A 20787-nucleotide genomic window follows, 5' to 3' on the forward strand; every position below is an offset into this window, starting at 1 on the left:
TATGGTCCGTTCGCGCTATAGAAACCGGGATAAACTCCTGCGCCATTTGCCAAATGGCTCTGGAGAATGTTGAATAAACCTACCCGACTCAGGTGTGAATGAGCCTATGGGTCTAGGCAATGATTGATAGTGTAAGAGTACGAATACAAATTGGGCGTTTAATGAGTATTTGTGAGAATTCGTGAGCATTTCATACAACAACCCGCATACAATGTTGTTGTTTTGTTTTTGGTTTGGGCATTTTTGTTTGTTTATTATTTAATATTATTAATATACAATTTATACCTTTTGTCCTGCCAGGTGACACTAGATGAATTTATCTCTTACTACTCCTGTCTCAGTGCTAGCATTGACAACGATGCATACTTCCGGTTAATGATGCGGAATTCCTGGAAACACTTGGATAAGGACGGGAATGTTTTCTGAAGTTGACGTCATGGCAGTAGTAGACGTAAGCAGAGTTTGTTTTTAAGGGTTTTACGGCGTTTGCGACAAATTTAGGAATTACAGCGCCAGTGAAAAGGAAGGAAATGATAGTCAAAACATTCTAAATTTACAATTAAAGAAAACACAGAAGAAAAAAAAAGTACAGAGGGGAATGGTACAAGAGCTTATTATCATTGTGTATAGTTTGAGATCACCTATAAGTCTCATCCTGACACAAGCACAGGATCCCTCCAAAAGGAACACACTCCAATGTTTACATTATACATTCAAAACAATAAATATAAGAATTCATATCAGAGATGATTTAGAAGGAAAAAAATATCAACTCCCAAAACTTTAACTTTACATTTGACTGTTCCCACCCAGCCAATGACTCCGACCAGGGAAAGGACAAAACCAAGTAATCTCATTCCACGACAAAACCAAAAAGCAAGTTGGAAAACAAATATAGGGGTATAGAAGACATTGTAAGTAACCTCCCTGTCCCCTATGGGAGATCGGGGGCCCTATCCAGAAAAAAAAATTGTATCCCGTTTTACATGTCAAATAATTTGTGTAAAAATCCGTTTTAACTTAAATATTTTAAACTATCTTTTTTTTTTTTTAATTTATCAGACATCAAGATTATTATACAAGACCATCATATTTCATGACCTCACCAGGAAGTTTTTTTAAAAAAAGAACGAAGAACATGACACCCAGAAGACGACACAAAAAAACTTGTTGTATCATTTAATTTTACTGGTCTTTTTCCTTATTAATTATTAATTCTTTTTTTTTAAATAATAAATCCGTCCATTTCTCATTCTACCTCATTCACAAATCAATCCATCCATTGTTCATAAACATTGATTTCCATCAACCAATTATTATCAAAAATTACTTTAAATCTTGCATATTTTTTTTCATTGCTATTTGTCAAACTAAAATGTGATCAAAGAAAAGGAAGAGCTATCTTTAGTCTTTAATCTTGAAAGGGAAAGAGAGGAAATGAAAGCAAATCTATAAATATGTATGAAACACATTTCTATTTGAATGGTATTCATCGTCTGAACCTACTCCACTTCCAAAACTCAGAGACAAACATTTCAACAATTAAATTGTTTATCCATTCTGTTCTAGCAAATATGAGAAATGCTTTTTGACGTTGTACATTTCATCAAATTCACCATGTTATAGTGGAAAATCATAAAAGCGTGAGCTATAAAAAAAGGTTACCCAGTAAAAACATGATGATTTTTGTATATTATATCCACAAAGACATAATTAAATTGCACTACCCATCACAAAATAAATCGAATATTATTACATTACAGGCTAAAATCGGTTGATACATAAGGAGTCTTAAAACCAATTCCATCAAGTTTTTCAAATCAATGTTTGATGTTTTAAAATTTGTGGCAACTAGCCTAATATTTGAATGCAAATGATGAATTATCTGGCACCAGGATTTTCAAATCTATTTTCGTCATTTTCTCATTTGTCAATTTGTTTTTATTTACCTATTTATTTATTTATTGTATTTTTCATTACGCAATTAAGATCTTTTAAGTATTATGAAATAAAAATTATTACAATTGTGTGTTTTAAAGATCTTGTTCTTTTCTTTCGTTATTAAATTTTTTGGGCGATCTGATCTTATGATTGGCTTCTTCTTTCAGCTAATATCTGCAGGGTTGTCATTAATGAATGTCACATCTCCATTAAATGCATCATCTTCCTCCAGGCCCAGTTCTTTCATATCATCCTTTACCCTATCCAACTATCGGGTGTTTTGGTGTCCCTTACTTGCTCTTTCCCACTGATTGTATATCTAATACTTTCTTTCCCACATACTACCTCACTCTTCTCTTAACATGTCCAAACCATCTCAATTTATCTTCTCCCATCTTTGTCGATACATTCTTCCCCTCAAATAATTCATAGACTTTCAGATTAAAGATATTCGACTTGTTGATGAAGCAACTATGGTCTCTATCCCTTAAACTATTTAATAAATGAAAAATGCCAAATCAACTTCTAAAACCCCAAATTCATTCTCAAAATATGATTGACATGATATTCGATATAATGCTTTATTCACTCAAGACATTTCATTCCAAAAGCAAGTTCTTTGACCTGCCATTTTTTTTTTATTTTGTGGGCAACACAATGTGAAACGACAAAGACATGCTAAGCTTTATGTCAAAAACATCTGTTTGTGTGTCTGATCCGAGACCTTGTTATAAAAATTGATTAATAAAAATAAAGTCCCATTTAAACCTGTCAAAATGAGTACACTCAAATGCTAACAAAATATATGTCAGAATGACAGAAATATAATTTATACAAAATGTTTTTTGCTTTTGTTCATTACCTTTACTGTGCTTTTGCCATTATTACGTCGTTTAAGCACATGTCCAAATTCTCCTGAACTTGAGAAGATGAAAGTGTTCAATCATTGACTGCCTATGTGTGAAGCATCCAAACCATAATAATATGTAGAATCGTGGACAATTTACAACTTACATGTCTAGATTAAATATTCAAAATTCTTGTATTTGCAATTTCTGCTTTCAAGCAATAATTTCATTCCCTGGCAATATCTCATAGTAGATAATTGTAAAAAAATCTGCGAAAAATTTTACTGTTTCCAAAGCAAAACCAAAAATAACTCAACACAGGACAAGGAGAGAAAGCCATTTGAATGAGGACAACATACATAGGGTATTAAAGAAGACGATAAGCAAGACTACTTCAGATCGATTTTTATTTTTGAAAAAGCAAACAATAGACATCATGGGTTTGTATTTCCTTGTTAAATTGGACCAATAGAAATTAACATTGCTTATTACGCCCCTACCTTTGGAAACCTTTACCATTTCTTTGTTTGTTTTTTTTAAGCATAGCGGCCAATTTTTCATAGAGCTAAAAAGGGATACCCTAGTGTGCGCCACTGGACTGTCATGGCCTAAAATGGCAGCATGTTTTGACTAGTATAAAATATAACCTAATTTAAAGCTATACTTTCTATTTTTCGATTCCTTGTTTTCATTTGTTGGTCAAAAAATCATTATTCAGGGACCTGCTAGGGTCATTCCTCATATATAAAAAGTCCATTTTTTAAAAAGAATTTTTTTTCTTTTACTCTACATTGTCAAATTGGGACAGTCCTGAATTTATCAGGACAGTTGCCGACAATGTTAAAAGTAACATTTAATAATGTTCATAAACAGTAGTGATTAGTTGCCTCAAATTGGTATTAGTATTATCTCTGGGTGATTTAAGGCTGAAAATGTGAATCTTTAGTCAAAAATATTCATATTCTTTGTTGAGCAAAATGAATATATGTAACTGCTTAGACTACAAAAATAAAAGAAAAATTCATACTTCAGATAATTGAAATTGATATCATAAAAATAGTAGCATAACCCGATACCACTTCACACCACACAAATGTTGCGTTTTTCTTCAATGTTGAAGCAGCAAGTATGGATTGGATTGGATTAGATTCGATCTAAAATGTGCTTTTTAGCAGTTGGTTCATCGAGACATAATAAAGGACTACTTATGTGGGCAGAAAAATAATAAACCAACAGCAGTGACTTTCAATGAAGTCATAATATTTTCTTTGTGAAAGAACGGGTTTTCTTGTTCAAATATAATGACCTAACTGTAGCAGTTATTTGTTTACAATTATAATGAAAAGTAAACCAAATTTCAAAACTTATGACCATTTGTTTGTTACTGTAAAAAGTTTCACACCTAGCAAAACTTTAGGAATTAAGGTCAATCTAGTGCCAATAAAAAAGGAGATAATACAGTAAAAAAGGAATAGAACTAAAATTTAGCTGGCCTCGTAAGCACCAAAAACATAAGAAATGGAACTAGTTCAAATAAGGAAAAGAAAAAGATCCAAGATCTGTCTGTGTGTCTAGTCAGAGACGAACTAAAAGTTCTATCCAGACAAATGCGCAGAACACTGACCATGAGAGATATACTCCAATAATTGCAAATTATCACTGAGCCAAAAGAATGTAAAGAAAACAGGAAGATGATACAATGAAAAATTGTCACCTCCCAAATAAGGAACATTCGACTGTTTCCCTTTTAGTAAAGAATCTCAGTCAGGGTCATAGCAAAATACAGGACTCTCTATCAAGGACAAGACAATTTGGAAGAGGAAATCAGGTTTAGAGGATGAAAGGCACATGTGTCACCATGGATGTAAATGGCCTCATCCAAAGCTCAGGAATGAAAATGCATACATAGCCATATGTTAGCTGCATCAGGGGTGAGAATGACTGGTCACAAAAAAGGAGGTAATTTTTCATCGTGAAGATCGTGACCCATCCATGCGACCATAACCTATAAATTAAATTTGAATTTCACTAAAATTTACTGAGATGCGATCAAAAATTTGTCTTGCAGCAATTTCTGGCACGACTCGGTGGAATTTCAAAAGTTGAAAATGTAATTACATTTGGTGGTTGTAGTAGGGATGATGATGTGGTGGTGGTTGTAGTAGTAGTGGTGGTAGGGATGATGTGGTAATGATTGTAGTAGTAGTGGTCGTATGGATGATTGTGTGGTGGTGGTTGTAGTAGCCGTGGTAAGAATGTTGATGTGGTGGTAGTTGTACTAGTAGTGGTGGTAGGGATGATGTTGTAGTAGTAGTGGTGGTAGGGATGATGTTGTAGTGGTTGTTGTAGTAACTGTGGTAGGAATTATGATGTGGTAGTAGGGATGATGTTGTAGTGGTTGTTGTAGTAACTGTGGTAGGAATTATGATGTGGTAGTAGGGATGATGTTGTGGTGGTTGTAGTAGTAGTGGTGGTAGGGATGATGATGTGGTGGTTAAAGTAGTAGTGGTGGTAGGGATGATGATGTGGTGGTGGTTGTAGTGGTAGGAATGATGATGTGGTGGTAGTTGTAGTAGTAGTGGTGGTAGAGATGATGTGGTGTTAGTTGTAGTAGTAGTGGTGCTAGGGTTGATGGTGTGGTGGTGGTAGGTATGATGTGGTAGTGGTGGTACCGTAGGGATGATGATGTGGTGGTGATTGTAGTAGTAGTGGTCTTGGAGATGATGATGTGATGGTGGTTGTAGGGATGATGATGTGGTGGTGGTTGTAGTAGTGTTAGTAGGGTTGATGTGGTGGTGGTTGTAGTAGTAGTGGTCTTAGAGATGATTGTGATAGGAATAATGATGTGGTTGTAGTAGTAGTGGTGGTAGGGATGATGGTGTGGTGGTGGTTGTAGTAGTTGTGATAGGAATGATGATGTGGTTGTAGTTGTAGTAGTACTGGTGGTAGGGATGATGGTGTGGTGGTTGTTGTAATAGTAGTGGTGGTAGAGATGTTGATGTATTCGTTTTGGTGAGTGTTTTTTATTCAGTGATGATAATAGCAATTTGTCATAAAGGAGGAAAATGTCTCGGTCTATCGATCAAACACAAGCAAAGTGTAAAAATAACAGTTTTGTATTAGTATTCTGTAATACATTACTATTACTAGTATAAATCCATTCTTATCATTAGACCAAGGATTACTATACTGAATATAGTTGTCCTTGCATTAGACATAAATTTACTTTTTGTAAACATTTAATGAATTGTCCTTTCCACATGTTAAAGGCCTACAATGTTATTCAAATAAAAGGCTAGAAAGTGTTGTTTTGTTTTGATTTTTACTTTATAAAGCAGGCTATAATATCTTTGTTACCGAAACCTAGTGGTTATTCAGCTTATAAATACAACCCAAGAATCTCTCAAATTTAAAGCCATAGTCCAAAGGTAAAAGGAAAGAAGAGTAAACTAAGCCAATCAGCATTGCTTTATTCTAATATATTATCTCTGTATATAACCAGATGATTTAATGGAAGTAGAGAGAGAGAGAGAGAGAGAGAGAGAGAGAGAGAGAGAGAGGAGAGAGAGAGAGAGAGAGAGAGAGAGAGAGAGAGAGAGAGAGAGAGAGAGAGAGAGAGAGAGAGATTAAAAAGGCAATATGTATCTACAACAGAGAAGGAAAAATCCAGACCCATTTGTCCCTCCCCTTCCCCTTCAACCATCAACTAGCTAATCAAAGAACACCACACTGGTCGTCTGTATCAATTGTGACATCTCGTGCCATTCTGACTGGCCCAAAGTCATAAAAACGGGACCGTCACCAAATTTCACGAGACTGAGCACAGGTGTCAAAATATGACATAAGACATAATGGTGATTTTGAGGAAAATGTTTGACACGGCAAATTCAGCGGAAAATTTCTGAGAAATTCTCAAAATCACAGTTTATTTATCAAAAAAAAATTGAAAAAGGAGGAATTGTGATGTGGATGGGCGGAGATAAACTACCATTTAGGCAGAAATCCGCCTTTAGGCGGAAAATTCTCAGCCCTGACATTTAGCACATTTCAGCACCAGTAAAGAGGAAGAAAATGGGATAGTCGAAAAGTTACAGATATCCAATTAGAAGCACACGAGGACAAAGGGAAGTGATTCAAATAGGGAACAGATGCAAATTCCAAGAGCACCCTATCAGTGTATTCAGTTTGAGATAAGTTTGAGCTGATTCAGACACAAGCACAGAATCCCACTAAAAGGAATACACTCAAATCCCTATTAATCATTATATAACAAAAACAGAAAATAAAACAGTGCATAACAAAGAGATGATTTACAAGGAAAAAAGGAATCACCTCCCAAAACTAATAATAACCATTTTACTGTTTCCCTTTGACCTAAAGACTCCGTCAAGGACCAAGACAAAACCAGGCAATCCAATTCCAAGACAAAGACAGAAAGCAACTCAAACAGATTTAAAGGGATAGAAGACACAAGTAACCTCCTGCCCACCATGGAAGGTCAAAGGACTCCACACAGTTGTCACGCTGGGATTTCTAATTTCTGTAGTGGGATCTAGATATCAATTAAAATAAATGAGAAAAAAAAATGAAGACACGACATAGGTAATTATTTGAAGATGGTATACCATTTCTCTCTGTTTTTATTGTATTCTGGTGTTATTCATAGATTTTTAAAAAGGAATACATGAGTTTATAATTAAAAAGAAAAAAAAATTAATTTCATTTATAACAAATGTTCAAACAATCTGAAGAGACAATATTAACAATAACAATTTGCATTCACACTTTTCCAAATGATTCAAAAATTAACTTAAGCATCACATTTTTCATCTTACAATTTTTTCAGTTAACCCAATAACATCAATCAATAAGTTTCAACTTTTTACCAATAAATTATTATTTGGTTTCACAGACATAAACAAGAGCTCACAATTATCTCCAATACCAGAACTGACATTATCGTAAACATGTTATAAAATCCAACTCTCTTCATATATACTTATTTACAAAATAAGGGCAAGACATGTCAATATTGTATGAATACAGTGGGTAGCTTCAAGGAGCACAATTAATAACATATTCATAAGACACCAAGAGTTTAAATAGATCCTAAATATATTATAATGCGCATACTGTTTGTAATATTAACAAAATCCACAACTTTTGGTGTCAAGCCCCACAAAAGTCATTAAAAAAATAGAGCCAAGCTGACATGTCTCTCCTCAGTAACTCAAACAGCCGGTGGATGCTCCAGTATTGTGTCTAGAAGTCCAAAATTTTTAGCCTCCTGTGGTGTCATGAAACGATCCCTCTCCATATTTTGCTCTGGGGATGATAAGTGTGAGATGTTGCATTGTTTCATGTCACAGTTGTTGAATATATATATATTGTGACCTATCTCTTCTATTAATTAAAGAGATCAATTCAGCTTAAAAACTCAATATTCTCAATGAACACAGAATGTCAGTCACGATTCGATTATTCATAATTATATTTTCAGTAGTATCAGTGCTGATGGTGACAAAAAGTGAAAAAGTAGGAAAATGTTGGATTGCCTTTAAGCCCCATTTCTACTGCACTAAACCCCACTTTTAGAGCAATTGAGATGATAGACTATCATTGAGACTCTAGCTAACTTCTGGAGAGTGGGAAACTGCACCTGTGTGTTCCACCACACATCAACTCTCTCATTGCTAGCACATTGTTTCGAGAAAATGTAATTTTTAAAAGGAGGAAATTCCTCCTCTGGACTCCAAAATTGCGGATTTCCGCGGATCCGAGAAAAACCAGTAGTATAGCATTTTTATCTAAAATAAATAAAGAAATACAGATAAATAACTAAAAATAACTTTTTTTCAATTTGATTGTGATAATATAAAGAATTTCATGTCACATAAAAAATACAAGATCGGGGGTGAAAGGGAAAGGACTTTGTTTACTTTTATTTATTTATCTTTTTTTTTTTTTTTTTGTCGTTTAAATTTGTATTTTGTATTTATTTTTGTTCTGGGGTGATGAAATAGCTATAAAAGAATCTTTAAAGAATTATCCAAAGAAATGTGATACTTATTTACTGTTGTTTTTCTGTTTGTTTGTTTGTTTTTTAGTTGGTTTTGTTTTTGATTTTTTGTTTGTTTTTTTTTTTTTGGGGGGGGGGGGGGGGGTCTTTTTTTTTCATTTGAAACTTAATATACTACAGATTGGCAATTGACTTACAGAACTGATGGGAAAGACAAGCTAGATAGATCAAAGTTTAAAATACAACTTTTGACATTTCAAACATCTACATGAATAAGCAAGTAAAATTAAATCTGCTATTAAGACAAGTTTTTTGGCAAGTTATATCATTCTAAGACGCCATCATGCCATCTTTTGCTCAAAAGAAAATTTTCAATTACCTTGATATACTACAAAGAATTAAAAAAATATATATACTGCCCTTAGCCCATTTGGGTAATCACCTGCTGCGCAAACAAAATTCCCAGTTTCAATTACTCTTTCAGTTGAGATTCTTTTTTGACCCCTCATTCCAACTAGTTGTGACCGAGTTAGCTTGGTTTGCCCAATAGATTAATGTCACATTATTTAACACCACAAAAGCTGGGAGAATCTAAGTCTCATAGCTCTAAAGGAGCCTGGACTTCGGCCCATATCCTGAACCGCAAAGAGATTGATGATTGAGAGAGACTTCTTGTAAGGCCTCATATTACCTTCCTTTCTGGTTTGTTCTTGTTCTTGTGTTTTTCTTTCTTTTTTTTTCTTGCTTTGTCTTGTTTTAGATTTTTTATTTTTTTTAATTTATTTTAGGTTCAAGTCCAGGTGAATTTTAAAAGCAATATAAAGGAAACCCAATGAATGCATCTGTGATTCACGGGATGCTGAGTAACATCTAGTTTCAGCTTATACAAAGGTGATAAAAGGGAAAATAATTTATTTGATGAAATCCCATTGAATGTTATTCATTACAATAAATCATAATAATTATAATAGTGCATGGGAATCCTGATATCTCAGTTGTTAAAGCACTCTCTTCACACGCAAGGGGATAGAGATAGATTCTGGGAGAAGTCGAGCTTTTTTTGACCCTCCTGTCCACCCAGCAGTGATTGGGTAGCTGGGTCTGTTAGATCTGGCAAAGGTTCTTTGTAATAGACTAGCATCCTATCTAAAAGGTAGCAGCAATTGCTATTGTCAATTTCATGCTATAGAAACTGGGATAAATTCTGACTAATGGGCCTGATGGCTCTAAAAAATGCTTATAGTAGTGCAATTCGATTCGAAAGAGATAAATCCCAATCATATCTGCTTCATGCAAATAAAAATAAGAAAAAAATAAATAACATAAAACTTATCTATATAAAGAATACATAAATTCACAACCTGCATAACTTAACATTTTAAAAGTAACACATACATTGGGAGTGGGTTTTTTGTTTTTTTTAATTTGAATAATGCAGAATTCTTTGATAAAGCATGAGTATTGATGCAAGACTTTCACTTACCAATAAACTCAAGGGGTTGGTTGGTGTGCCGCACATAAATTTGGTTGATTTGTTTCTTCAATTTAATTATCTCCTCTGCCTGTATCTGAATGTCTGTGGCTTGACCCTGGAAACAAATATAGCAAAGGTTATTTAACAGACAAAAAGAAAGTGATAAGAGAAAACAAATGATATATTTATTCTTCTGTAGAAAAAAATTTGTTTCCTGGGTATGTCTTCAAAAAATGACTAAGATAAGCTGGGCATTGGCTTCTAGAAAAAGAGCAATGCAAGAGCTTGGCTTCTTTCTCAAGGGAAAAACATGATGCAGATGATGGGGCTTAAACCTGTGTCCTCTGGGTGACCAATATCTTGCCCACTTCCGCCATCTCATTATCGTTATCGTAAGTAGTTAACAGGCATAAAATTAATTGAAAAATGAGATAGACATAACAGTAAACGAAATTAAAATGATAGTTACAGTATGCAAACCTGAGTGAATGGCTACGTCTGCTTTATTTATCTTTTATTCTTTTGGGAGGGAGATGGGGAGATCTCTGAATTATGTGTTTTGAAATATCTCACAATGCTCTCTCAATTTTAATTTGTTTTCTGGCCTTTCACGTATAATTTAACTTTAATTACTATCTCATACCAACATCAGTACTTATCTCTTTAAATAAAACAACTTTCTAACTTAATATTATAATACACTTCACAATGCACATTCACGCAAACACACAAACATGTCCTCATGTGCAAACACAAATGCACACAAACTCACAGAAGCCTGTCCAGAGGGTTGGTGAATCATTACACGGGAGTTGGGCAAGGAGTGGCGCATACCAGGAGCACCAGCACACAGCAAGAGGGACGCCATGCTACAAGCCTGTCCTACACACCATGTAGAGATGGGAGGCTGAACATACTGCATTGTATCATAGATACCCAATCCTGCAGTAACTGACCCACCTGGAGAGGATTATAAAAAAAGTGAAATCATGGGACAAAAAAAAAAGATTTTTTAACTTAATGATATATATGGAGTAGAACATAAGATACTGTTATACCAATCATTTTAAAATGGTCAAATCATACATCTGACACGTGGTGCTTTGCAACATAAGGCTGTGTTGCTGATATGTGTGGTTAAGATATTGGCAAATTTTTCTTAGAAACTGAAATTGTATTTGCAACAAGATAGTTAGAGACTGTTTTGTCAGCCTTTCGATTGTAAGCCACTTTACATTCAATATTTTAAAATTGTTAGCTTAATACAAGTATTTTCAAACACAGTAGCAACTAAATATATACAACTTTTTTAAAGATATCAATACAGCTTTGTATAAAGAACTAATTAAAGACTCAAGTGATGTAACGTTCTAAAATAAGTTTCACAGTGATGTCCGTTAATCTCACCTGGGCTGTTGATGTACATGTGTATGGGTTTTTTGCTGCTCTCTGACTGCAGGAACAATAACTGGGCAATCACCAGACTGGATATTTCATCATGAATCTAAGGAGGTATTTGTATACAAGAAAATATGTAAACCTATTATAGTACACAATAATACAGCGTTATCATGCAGTTCCCTTTTTTTCTTCCTGTTATCACTCACTCAATATCCAGGTATACTGCAGGCATCAGCAAACATGAAAATTGTATAAATGAAAATGTCACAATAATTCGCTATGTGATCTTTAACAGTCGATTTGATGCGACTGTAAAATACTACACACAGAGGCCACACACATTAAATTCAATCTCAAATTCTAAATTAATTTTTACGTTCATCCCAAAAAGTTAATACACAACTACTACTTTGCCACAAATGCCACATTCAGTGGATGAGTCTTTACACAAACCTATAGATGACATAAGAATTTATTAATTGCAGATTTGATATCTGTAAAAAGTCTGATATCGAGAAAAGTCTTAGAGTTTTTGAAGGATCGAAGTCAATAATGAAGACATTAAAAAATATGCTTTTTTCAAATTTCAAAATAATTAATTTCTGTAAAATTTCTCTAATTTGAAAGAGATTAGCAACCATGAATTATATCTATGTTATTTTAACTTCCAGTAATTGCACTGAAAAAAGAAAAGTCGACTGAAAATAATAACTACATAAGAGTATTGAGACAGTACTCGATGAATCTAGCAAGTACTGTATAAAGACCAACCCAAGACAATTACAAAGTTCCTTTTATCAGTCATTCTTCATTCCAGTCAACCTTCCATTTCTTTAATAACATTTTTGCATATACTCTTCATCAATGTCAAATATATTTTGGTAGTAATGTTTGGTTAATCCGAACATTCGAGCACATCAGTTGGGCTGCTGAATATTGCAGAATTGTGTCTCCTCGTTTCTTTGAAAAATTTCTTGGTATCAACAACTTTTTATTGGGTCATAACATAGCATACCAAAAACAATTTTAACCAGGTAGAATTGCATGGCACAGGCCAAGAATTTTAAACAAAAACAACAAAAAAATCATAGGGAGTAACGATGGACATGAATGAGTCATTTAGCCAAACTTTTACCTGTCTATCTCTTTCCCTCAAAACCAATGTCATTAATGTCAAATGCCATAAATAGGATATAACATTTAAGACCATTCTGCACTGTGCAGAATTATCTTATCTAATCATTTAGTTTATTGTATGCTTTAGTATAGAATAGTATTTTACTAAAAGATTTTTTTTTTTAAAAGAGAGTTTCAAGGTGTTCATTGTATCCACCAATTAAATTCCTCCAATTTTTGTTATAAGTGCGCCCTACTGTATAAACAGCATAAATGTTGTTTTATTTGATGTAGGGAAAAACGCTTTTACCTTTACAAAGAAAGGATTGTCTAAGGTTGATGGTTTGAAAATGAAAGAAATCCATTCCCTCACATTGAACTGTGTCAGTAAGCTATGTTTAAGTCAAAGTGTAATCGTATGAGGCAAGAGTTATTCCCTCTTAAAGTTTCCCATTATGACAGTATCATTATCAATATAAAAAAATTCAATGATTTCTCCAGACCAGTGGAATAGTTGTCTCATCGAAACGCTTGACAAACATGCGCCATTCCAAACAAGGACCATCACCAACCGCAAGTATGCTCCGTGGTATACGTCGGACGTTAAAGAAGCTAAAACGAAGTGTCGGAGAGCAGAAAGACTGCTGAAAACATCAGGCCTTACGATTAATCGTGAAATATTCAAGAACGCATTTCGTGCCTGAAAGACAACAATAAAAAAGGCAAAGACCACGTATTTTCTTTCAAAATTCGAAACTTCTAAATCTTGTAAACAATTATTTAACATCTGCAATGATCTACTTGGACGTGAAAGATGCACTTCATTACCATCTACAACCAATCAAAGAGACTAGCCAAACACATTTGTCAACTTTTTAAAAGACAAAATCCATAACATTCGTTCAGAACTAGATCGCCATGAACCATTTATAGATACAAATACATTCTGTGGTACCCCTTTAGACAAGTTCCAACCAGTTTCACCTAGTTTCATAAACGAGTTGATAAAAAAAGCCCCCATTAAATCCTGTGACCTTGATCCCCTACCAGCACAGCTTTTGGCCAGCTCCATCGATACATTATTACCATCCATTACATCATTCATAAATACATCCATACTGACTGGCAAAGTTCCATCGTGCTTTAAAAGTGCCCTCGTCAAACCACTTCTGAAGAAACCATCACTGGACCACAATATATTAAACAATTATCGACCTGTATCAAATTTACCTTTTTTGTCAAAACTTTTGGAGAAGGTAGTTCTTACACAATTAACATCTCATCTTAAGAACAACAGTTTGGAACATTCCTTTCAGTCAGCCTACAAACATCAACAGAGTACTGAAACGGCGCTTCTTAAAATCTTTAGTGACTTGTTATGTAATGCTGATGCTAACAATATTATGCCTTTTAGATCTTTCAGCTGCCTTTGACACCATTGACCATGACATTTTGTTAAGAAGACTAGAAAATATGTTCGGCATAAAAGGAATTGCCCTTGAATGGTTTACATCATATTTACAGGATCGATATCAGACTGTCGTGGTGAATGGTGTTCAGTCAGAACAAGTTTTACTAAATTTTGGAGTGCCACAAGGCTCTGTTCTTGGCCCTGTCCTTTTTACTGTATATATGCAGCCCCTTTCTAGTGTGATATCCAGATTCAATCTGAGTTATCATTTTTATGCAGATGATACGCAAATATATGATTCAGCACCCCTTAGTAATTTACAGTTCTTAATACAACGAATTACGAGCTGTTTTAATGAGATTAAATCTTGGATGTACCACAATAAATTAAAATTAAATGACAGTAAAACTGAGATTTTAATGTGTGGAAGGCCGAGTATCCTTAAACAGGCAAATAAATCACCTATTACTCTCGGAAATAGCACAATAGAATTTTCAAATAAAGCAAAAAACCTTGGCGTCATCATCGATAAAGATCTTTCCATGACAAGCCACGTGAATAACACCATACAATCTATGTACATAGAAATGAAAAAAATAAGCAAAATTCGTAATTTAATACCGAAGCATATAACAGAACTTTTAATTAATTCCCTGGTTTTATCTAAATTGGACTATTGTAACTCCCTTTGGGCGAATTTAGCTAAAGACAAAATTAGCAAACTTCAGGTTGCTCAAAATAACGCAGCCAGGCTCATTGTACGCAATAACAAAAAATACCCGTCAGCAACTCTTCTTCTCCGTGAGTTACATTGGCTTCCTGTGGAAAAAAGAGTTGCCTATAAGATTTGTACTGTTGTCTGCAAATCCCTGAGCACGAACAGTCCCTCCTATATTAAAGACCTTCTAAACATATATGTCCCCAATAGAAACTTGAGGTCAAGCAATGACCAATCAATCCTTGTCAAACCTAAGCCATTGCGTAAAATAGGTGAACAGTCTTTTCAATTTTCAGCCCCCCATTTTTGGAACTCTCTCCCATCACACGCGAGATGCTCGGATTCATTGACACCATTCAAATCTCGCTTAAAGTTTTATCTTTTTACGTCATAATGTTGCAATATTATTTTCATATTTTGTGGTTGTTAAATTGAATTCGTATCACGTTTCCTTCACACTTGTCTCACTGTAATATGTTTTGTTTTATATCACTGTAAAGCGCTTAGAGCCTGTGACAACGGGGTAAAGCGCTATATAAATGCCATTTATTATTATTATTATGAGGTTAAGAGATATAAAATATAAACAGACTATTCCACTTACCGGCCCCATGACACAAATGATTCTTTCTTTTAAAAGTCGGGAATAGATGTCATATGCCCTCTCACCCCTTCCTGTTTGCTCAATAACAATGGGAACCATAGGATAGAATTTCTGCGATGATGTGTGAAGTGATTTGCTGGTTCGCAAATTCCTGACACAAAGCCTAGAGAAAGTCTGAAACACAAAATTGGGAATAACCTGAATATGGAGGATAGTTACAACAACTGTTATGTGTGCTCATCATCTCAACTGTATAAGAAAAAGAAACGCACATAATAATCCCAAACACCAATTCTGCTACACACATCCCAACACACATAAAATTTATTTAAAAAATAAAACAAATCAATGATTTTGAGATCTAATGAGTGTGTCTAATGATCTTTTGAATGTGTATTGACTTGTGATCTCTAATTTTGTTTTTTGTTTGTTTTTTTTTACTGACAGACTTTACAACCTGAAACTGTTGGATTTCCGCTTGTGACCACCAAGGATTTCAAAACTTGCCTAAATTGACGGCTGACATTTGATTAGGACTTTTCTGGAATGAGTCCAGAGATATGAAATAAAAGTTTGTCCTGAATTTAATTTTATCAAAAAGTAAGATGTTAAATTACGTGCCCTAACAGGAATTTTAATTTACCAATTTCTGAACTTTAAATTATCCAAAGCTAAATTACATCCTATTTTATCCACGATCAAAAGAGATAATAAAATGGCATTGATTTAAACAAAAACAGCATCAAACGAAAGACTATAGGGTAATTCCTTCTGAAGATAATAAGTATAGGTTAGTATAACACATAAATCATTAAAATCCACCCATAAACAGAACATCTATGGAATTTTTTCTGAGACCCATCACTCAAATGTCCTAAAAAACGTGCCACAGCCGCTAGGCCATTTATCAGCTCACTGCTGGAGGCTGGAGTGCCAAATGGCCATTTACCCATTTTTATTTTTACCGTGGGTTCCGACATTCCAAGACTACCTACCTGTACGGTGAAAACAGTAAAGGAGGCTATTTTCAGATGTGTCAGCCAATCAGAAGAACTATTATCCATTGAGTCCCTACCTCTAGTGCTACCACCCACTGAGTCCTTAGCATCAATACATTAATTATTGTTCGATGAGCCTTTACCACCAGTATATCACTCATAATTAAGAAGAAAAATACGTTTCAGTTTTTGTAACATTGTCAGTGACGATTCTGACGGTGACATACGTACATTGCTCTTTTTTTCAATAGCACTTCCAACGTTTTTTGGAGGGCTTTTTTCTCATTCCATCTTTTCTTTTTTTTTTTTCTTGTTATTTTTTTTCCCTTTTGGTGAATTTTCATCAACACAGTTCGTGACAAGAAATTTAATAGGAGAGGGGAGGTACACAAAAATCTGAAAAAAATACATCTAAAGAAATTTCAAAATTTCGATTTCTGAGTTATCTGATGAAATTTTCGATAAGTGCTGCAACATTGCTTGTTAAAATAGCTTACCAAGATATCATCATTGTACGGTGACAATCGCCTACCAAGATATCACCAAATGGTGAAAAGAGCCTACCACACTATTAACGCCGTACTTTAAAAAAATACCTACCACACTATTATCACTGTATGGTGAAAATTGCCTTCCAAAATATCATCTTCCTTTTACAGTGAAAATCTAGGCCTGTAAATCGTCTTTTCAAAAATTGTTTGAAAATTTAATTTAACCACTGGTGACCTTATTTTTAATTTTGCCTTCAATCGGTTGAAATTCGCTTCCGCGATCTACAAATATTTCAGGCATGTTGCAGAATCATTTCCTGTTGCTTTTTTAAAAAGGATTTGTAATAATATTACCCTGCCTTTCCCCCTCCCCAGAAAAGTAAACTAATTATTGAAACCATGAGAAAATTGAAGGACAAAAAATTGAAACTAAAAGAAAAACGAAAAAAGAACAAGAAGATAAAAAAATAACTTTTGTGTTGCACGGTTGATAACTTGCAACTTCTCTTCTGTCTTTCCTCTTTTTTTTTTTTTGGTGCGGGAAGGGAGGTTGGCATGCTATTATTATAAGGCCTAAAAGAAAAGAAAAAGAAACAAGAAAAAGAAACCAATACATAAAATTAAAATAACACCAAAAAAAACCCAACTCCAAATTAAATTTTTATGTTGGACGGTCGATAACTTGCAATCTCTCTTCTGACTTTATTTTGGGGGGGGGGGGGGGGGGCAGAATACTTATAATTTAGATATTCTTACAAGACTTTTTTAAAAGGCTGTCATTATTCCCAGACAGGTGTCTGGGGATTACGAAAATTGGTTATCCCCAGACGCATGTAGCAAGTGGGCAGAAAGATTTTATGCAAAATGCCAAACTAGGCGTGAAAAATTCCAAATATTCTGGAAAAAATACTAGTAGTTGTGTCCCAAAACAGTTAATATATCAAGTGATATTTAACACAAGATGAAAGTAAATAGTGATCAAATGTCAAATCCAGCTCTTTTCAAAAAAATATTTTAAAGCAAATGGATCAACGAAATTTCTTTTGTTACTTTGATCTGAAAACGTCAAACTGGCAATTCGACTTTTTATTTTCAACCAGGAAGAAAGTTGTTAATCATCAAATCTGTTCATAGTCCACCAACCATTTAAATTTTCACTACCTACCTACCTGTTAACTTTATTGATCATCTCTTGTTTCTATAATTTGCTCATTCTGGCCACAATTTTGGGGATGACCGGGAATTATTTTTTATTTCGCGGACGAATTCCTAGGCCATGGTGTTGTTCGCCCCAAAGCCCAAAACCGACACCTGTTATTTTCCTGTCTTCTTCGCACAAGACAATACAATTTAGTATCACACATCCACAAAACTAGATCCAACAACATATTTTTATTCGAATCAGAGATGAAAATAACTACCAAAACAAGGAAGCAAAAATGGTGGAAATATGTTTAGCTCATATATGAATTTAAGATATTCCGATAGCGGTGTGGATAGACAGCTCAGTGGGTTAGGCCACCTTTCATTTTACTCCTTTTAGCTGCACAGATTCGAACCAGTCGCGACCGCCGCCCCCCCCCCCCCCCCCCCCCCAACACACACACACTTTTTTTTTTAAAACTTTTTCTTTCTTTCTTCCCAATTGATGTTCATTGCTTTCACTTTTGTTCTGAGTTCCGAGCAAGAGTTTTTGTAATCAGTTGAATTTTTTATTTCTCCGATAATATTATTTCATTATTTAATTTGCTCTAGATCTATTATTGTTTTTGTTTTTTTGGTCAAATGATAATATTAATAATAATATATAATAATAATAATAATAATAATAATAATAATAATAATAATAATAATAATAATAATAATAATAATGAATAAGTATAATAATAATAATTAATAATGTTATTATTATTATATTACCATCATAATAATTATTTATTATATCATATAATAATATTTATTATTATTATACTCATTATTTATATACTATTACTATTATTTTATTATTATTATTATTATTATTATTATTATTATATTATAAATTTTTATTATTATTATTATTATTATTATAATTATTATTATTATTATTATTATTATTATTATTATTATTATTATTATTATTATTATTATGATTATTATTGTTAACACTATTCCCTGCTCCGAGGGAAATCTCTCTTTTTCTTTTTTTTTATATTTTGACCTAAACCTTAGAGTTTTTTGTTTGCTAAACCTTTATGTAAATGTTCCGTTTCTGAGCATGAATTTCTTAAATTGTTTTTATTTTTAAAACAATTATTGTTGGATTTTTTTCTCCTCTATCTGACCATTTGGTCGCTCTCTGAATATTTCTGTATGTTTGCTTTTTAATTATTTATTCTTTTTAGACACTATTTGAGATCGGAGTGGGGACGAATATATTTGCTAGAAACTAGAAAAAAAACCAAGAGAGAGAGAGAGAGAGAGAGAGAGAGAGAGAGAGAGAGAGAGAGAGAGAGAGAGAGAGAGAGAGAGAAAGAGAGAGTTTGATTTAAAAAAAAAAAAAAAGAGGTGGAGGGAGGATGGATGGGACATTTATCCCTTTCAACGTTCTGTAAAAAGAAGACGGAATTTAAAAATAAAAAATTAAAAAATTGGCGTTACCAAGATTCGAACCCACAACGTCGATTCTGGTCAAACTTCCAGGGCAGACGACTAAACCATTCGGCCATGACACCCACTTCGAAGTCGACGCATATTGTGTATATGTAGTAACAACTGATTTTAATGTTGGTTAATTTTATGTTTTTATAGATATTTTATTAACTTTCCTTATTTCTATGTGCATTTGGAAACATTCCATATTCTGGAATATGGATAATTGTTTAAAAGAGCGGAGTTTCAAATATGCGTCTGGGGATAATGAAAATTCGTTATCCCCAGACAGGTGTCTGGGGATAACGAATTTTTATTATCCCCAGACAGGTGTCTGGGGATAATCACAGCGTTTTTAAAATTAAAAAAAAAAAACAAAGACTAGACCTAGATAACAAAAATAAAAAAATACCCCAAAATAATCAAGCAATAAATAAATAGAAGAAAAAAAAAACTCGCCTCTTAAACAGAAAGAAACAGTTCCATAAACGAAAATATGGTTTTACGACGGGAAGTCAAAATCTTGGTCTCCCTAGCTAAAAAAAAATGGCCCATTTTTATTTCGGCGAGGGAGACAAAGACTTTGATCTCCCAAGACACTTCCCTTTTTTTTTATTCTTCAAAGACAGACAAAAAAAAATGTAATGATTATTATCTTTTTAAATTCATTGTGGTCAATTTAAAGATGCCAAATGTTGGTTCCACCGGCCCTTCTCTCTGTCTAGATATTCCTTTTGCATAACAACATTATCTTCTCGAACTCCTACTCCTTCGTCTTCACGGAGGGCGAGGTTGGAGAAAACTCTATTTGATTGAAGCAATATTTACCTGGATTAATTTCTTTGCTTGCATGGTGACGTAATTGTGACCCCTTATTTAAATAAAGTTGCGTGAGAGGTTTTATAATTGGATGCAGCCAAGCGCCGGTAACAGAGTGAAAAGAACTGGAAACCTTGAGTTTATGGAAGAGCAAATCTAAAATCGAAAGTCAAATGGTTCAAAATAGTTTTATATTCTGAAGAGTTCATTTTGGTTGTTTTCGTACAGGGTTGCCAGTTTGGCATTTTAAATGCCAGATTCCAAAAATCTGGCATTTTTGAAAACCGTTTGGCATTAGAAAAATCATTTGGCATTT

At 33.8% G+C, this 20787-nt stretch overlaps 2 protein-coding genes across 4 annotated transcripts in view; one reads left to right on the forward strand and one right to left on the reverse strand.

The window, feature by feature from the left end:
* LOC144976367 (calcyphosin-like protein) overlaps positions 1 to 2029 on the forward strand; it is a 28758-nt gene extending 26729 nt beyond the window's left edge. For all 3 annotated transcript variants that reach the window (XM_078920628.1, XM_078920642.1, XM_078920636.1), the window contains exons 6-7: positions 301 to 451; positions 1063 to 2029. In XM_078920628.1, coding sequence (XP_078776754.1) covers positions 301 to 426 — 126 coding nt within the window. In that variant the 3' untranslated portion in view covers positions 427 to 451; positions 1063 to 2029. The remainder of the gene's footprint in view (positions 1 to 300; positions 452 to 1062) is intronic.
* On the reverse strand, positions 1167 to 20651 carry LOC144976359 (ATP-dependent Clp protease proteolytic subunit, mitochondrial-like). The gene is made up of 6 exons (XM_078920614.1): positions 20481 to 20651; positions 15533 to 15706; positions 11690 to 11786; positions 11055 to 11242; positions 10292 to 10397; positions 1167 to 8114 (listed from the first exon to the last, which is right to left on the reverse strand). Exons 1-6 carry the CDS (start codon positions 20502 to 20504, stop codon positions 8020 to 8022), a joined length of 684 nt encoding a protein of 227 aa, XP_078776740.1. The 5' UTR covers positions 20505 to 20651; the 3' UTR covers positions 1167 to 8019.
* Positions 20652 to 20787: the final 136 nt, after the last annotated feature.

The sequence above is a fragment of the Berghia stephanieae genome, chromosome 1, assembly GCF_034508935.2.
Source record: "Berghia stephanieae isolate SIO BIC M18660-M18661 chromosome 1, UCSD_Bste_1.3, whole genome shotgun sequence".
Taxonomy (NCBI): Eukaryota; Metazoa; Mollusca; class Gastropoda; order Nudibranchia; family Aeolidiidae; genus Berghia; species Berghia stephanieae.

Coding starts and splice junctions, on each gene's coding strand:
- LOC144976359 (XM_078920614.1), bottom strand. CDS start 20,504: ATGCAAGCAAAGAAATTAATCCAG. Junction 15,707..20,480: donor AAGCAAAGAAATTAATCCAG/GTAAATATTGCT, acceptor TTTGTGTTTCAG/ACTTTCTCTAGGCTTTGTGT. Junction 11,243..11,689: donor CATGTACATCAACAGCCCAG/GTGAGATTAACG, acceptor AATCCTCTCCAG/GTGGGTCAGTTACTGCAGGA.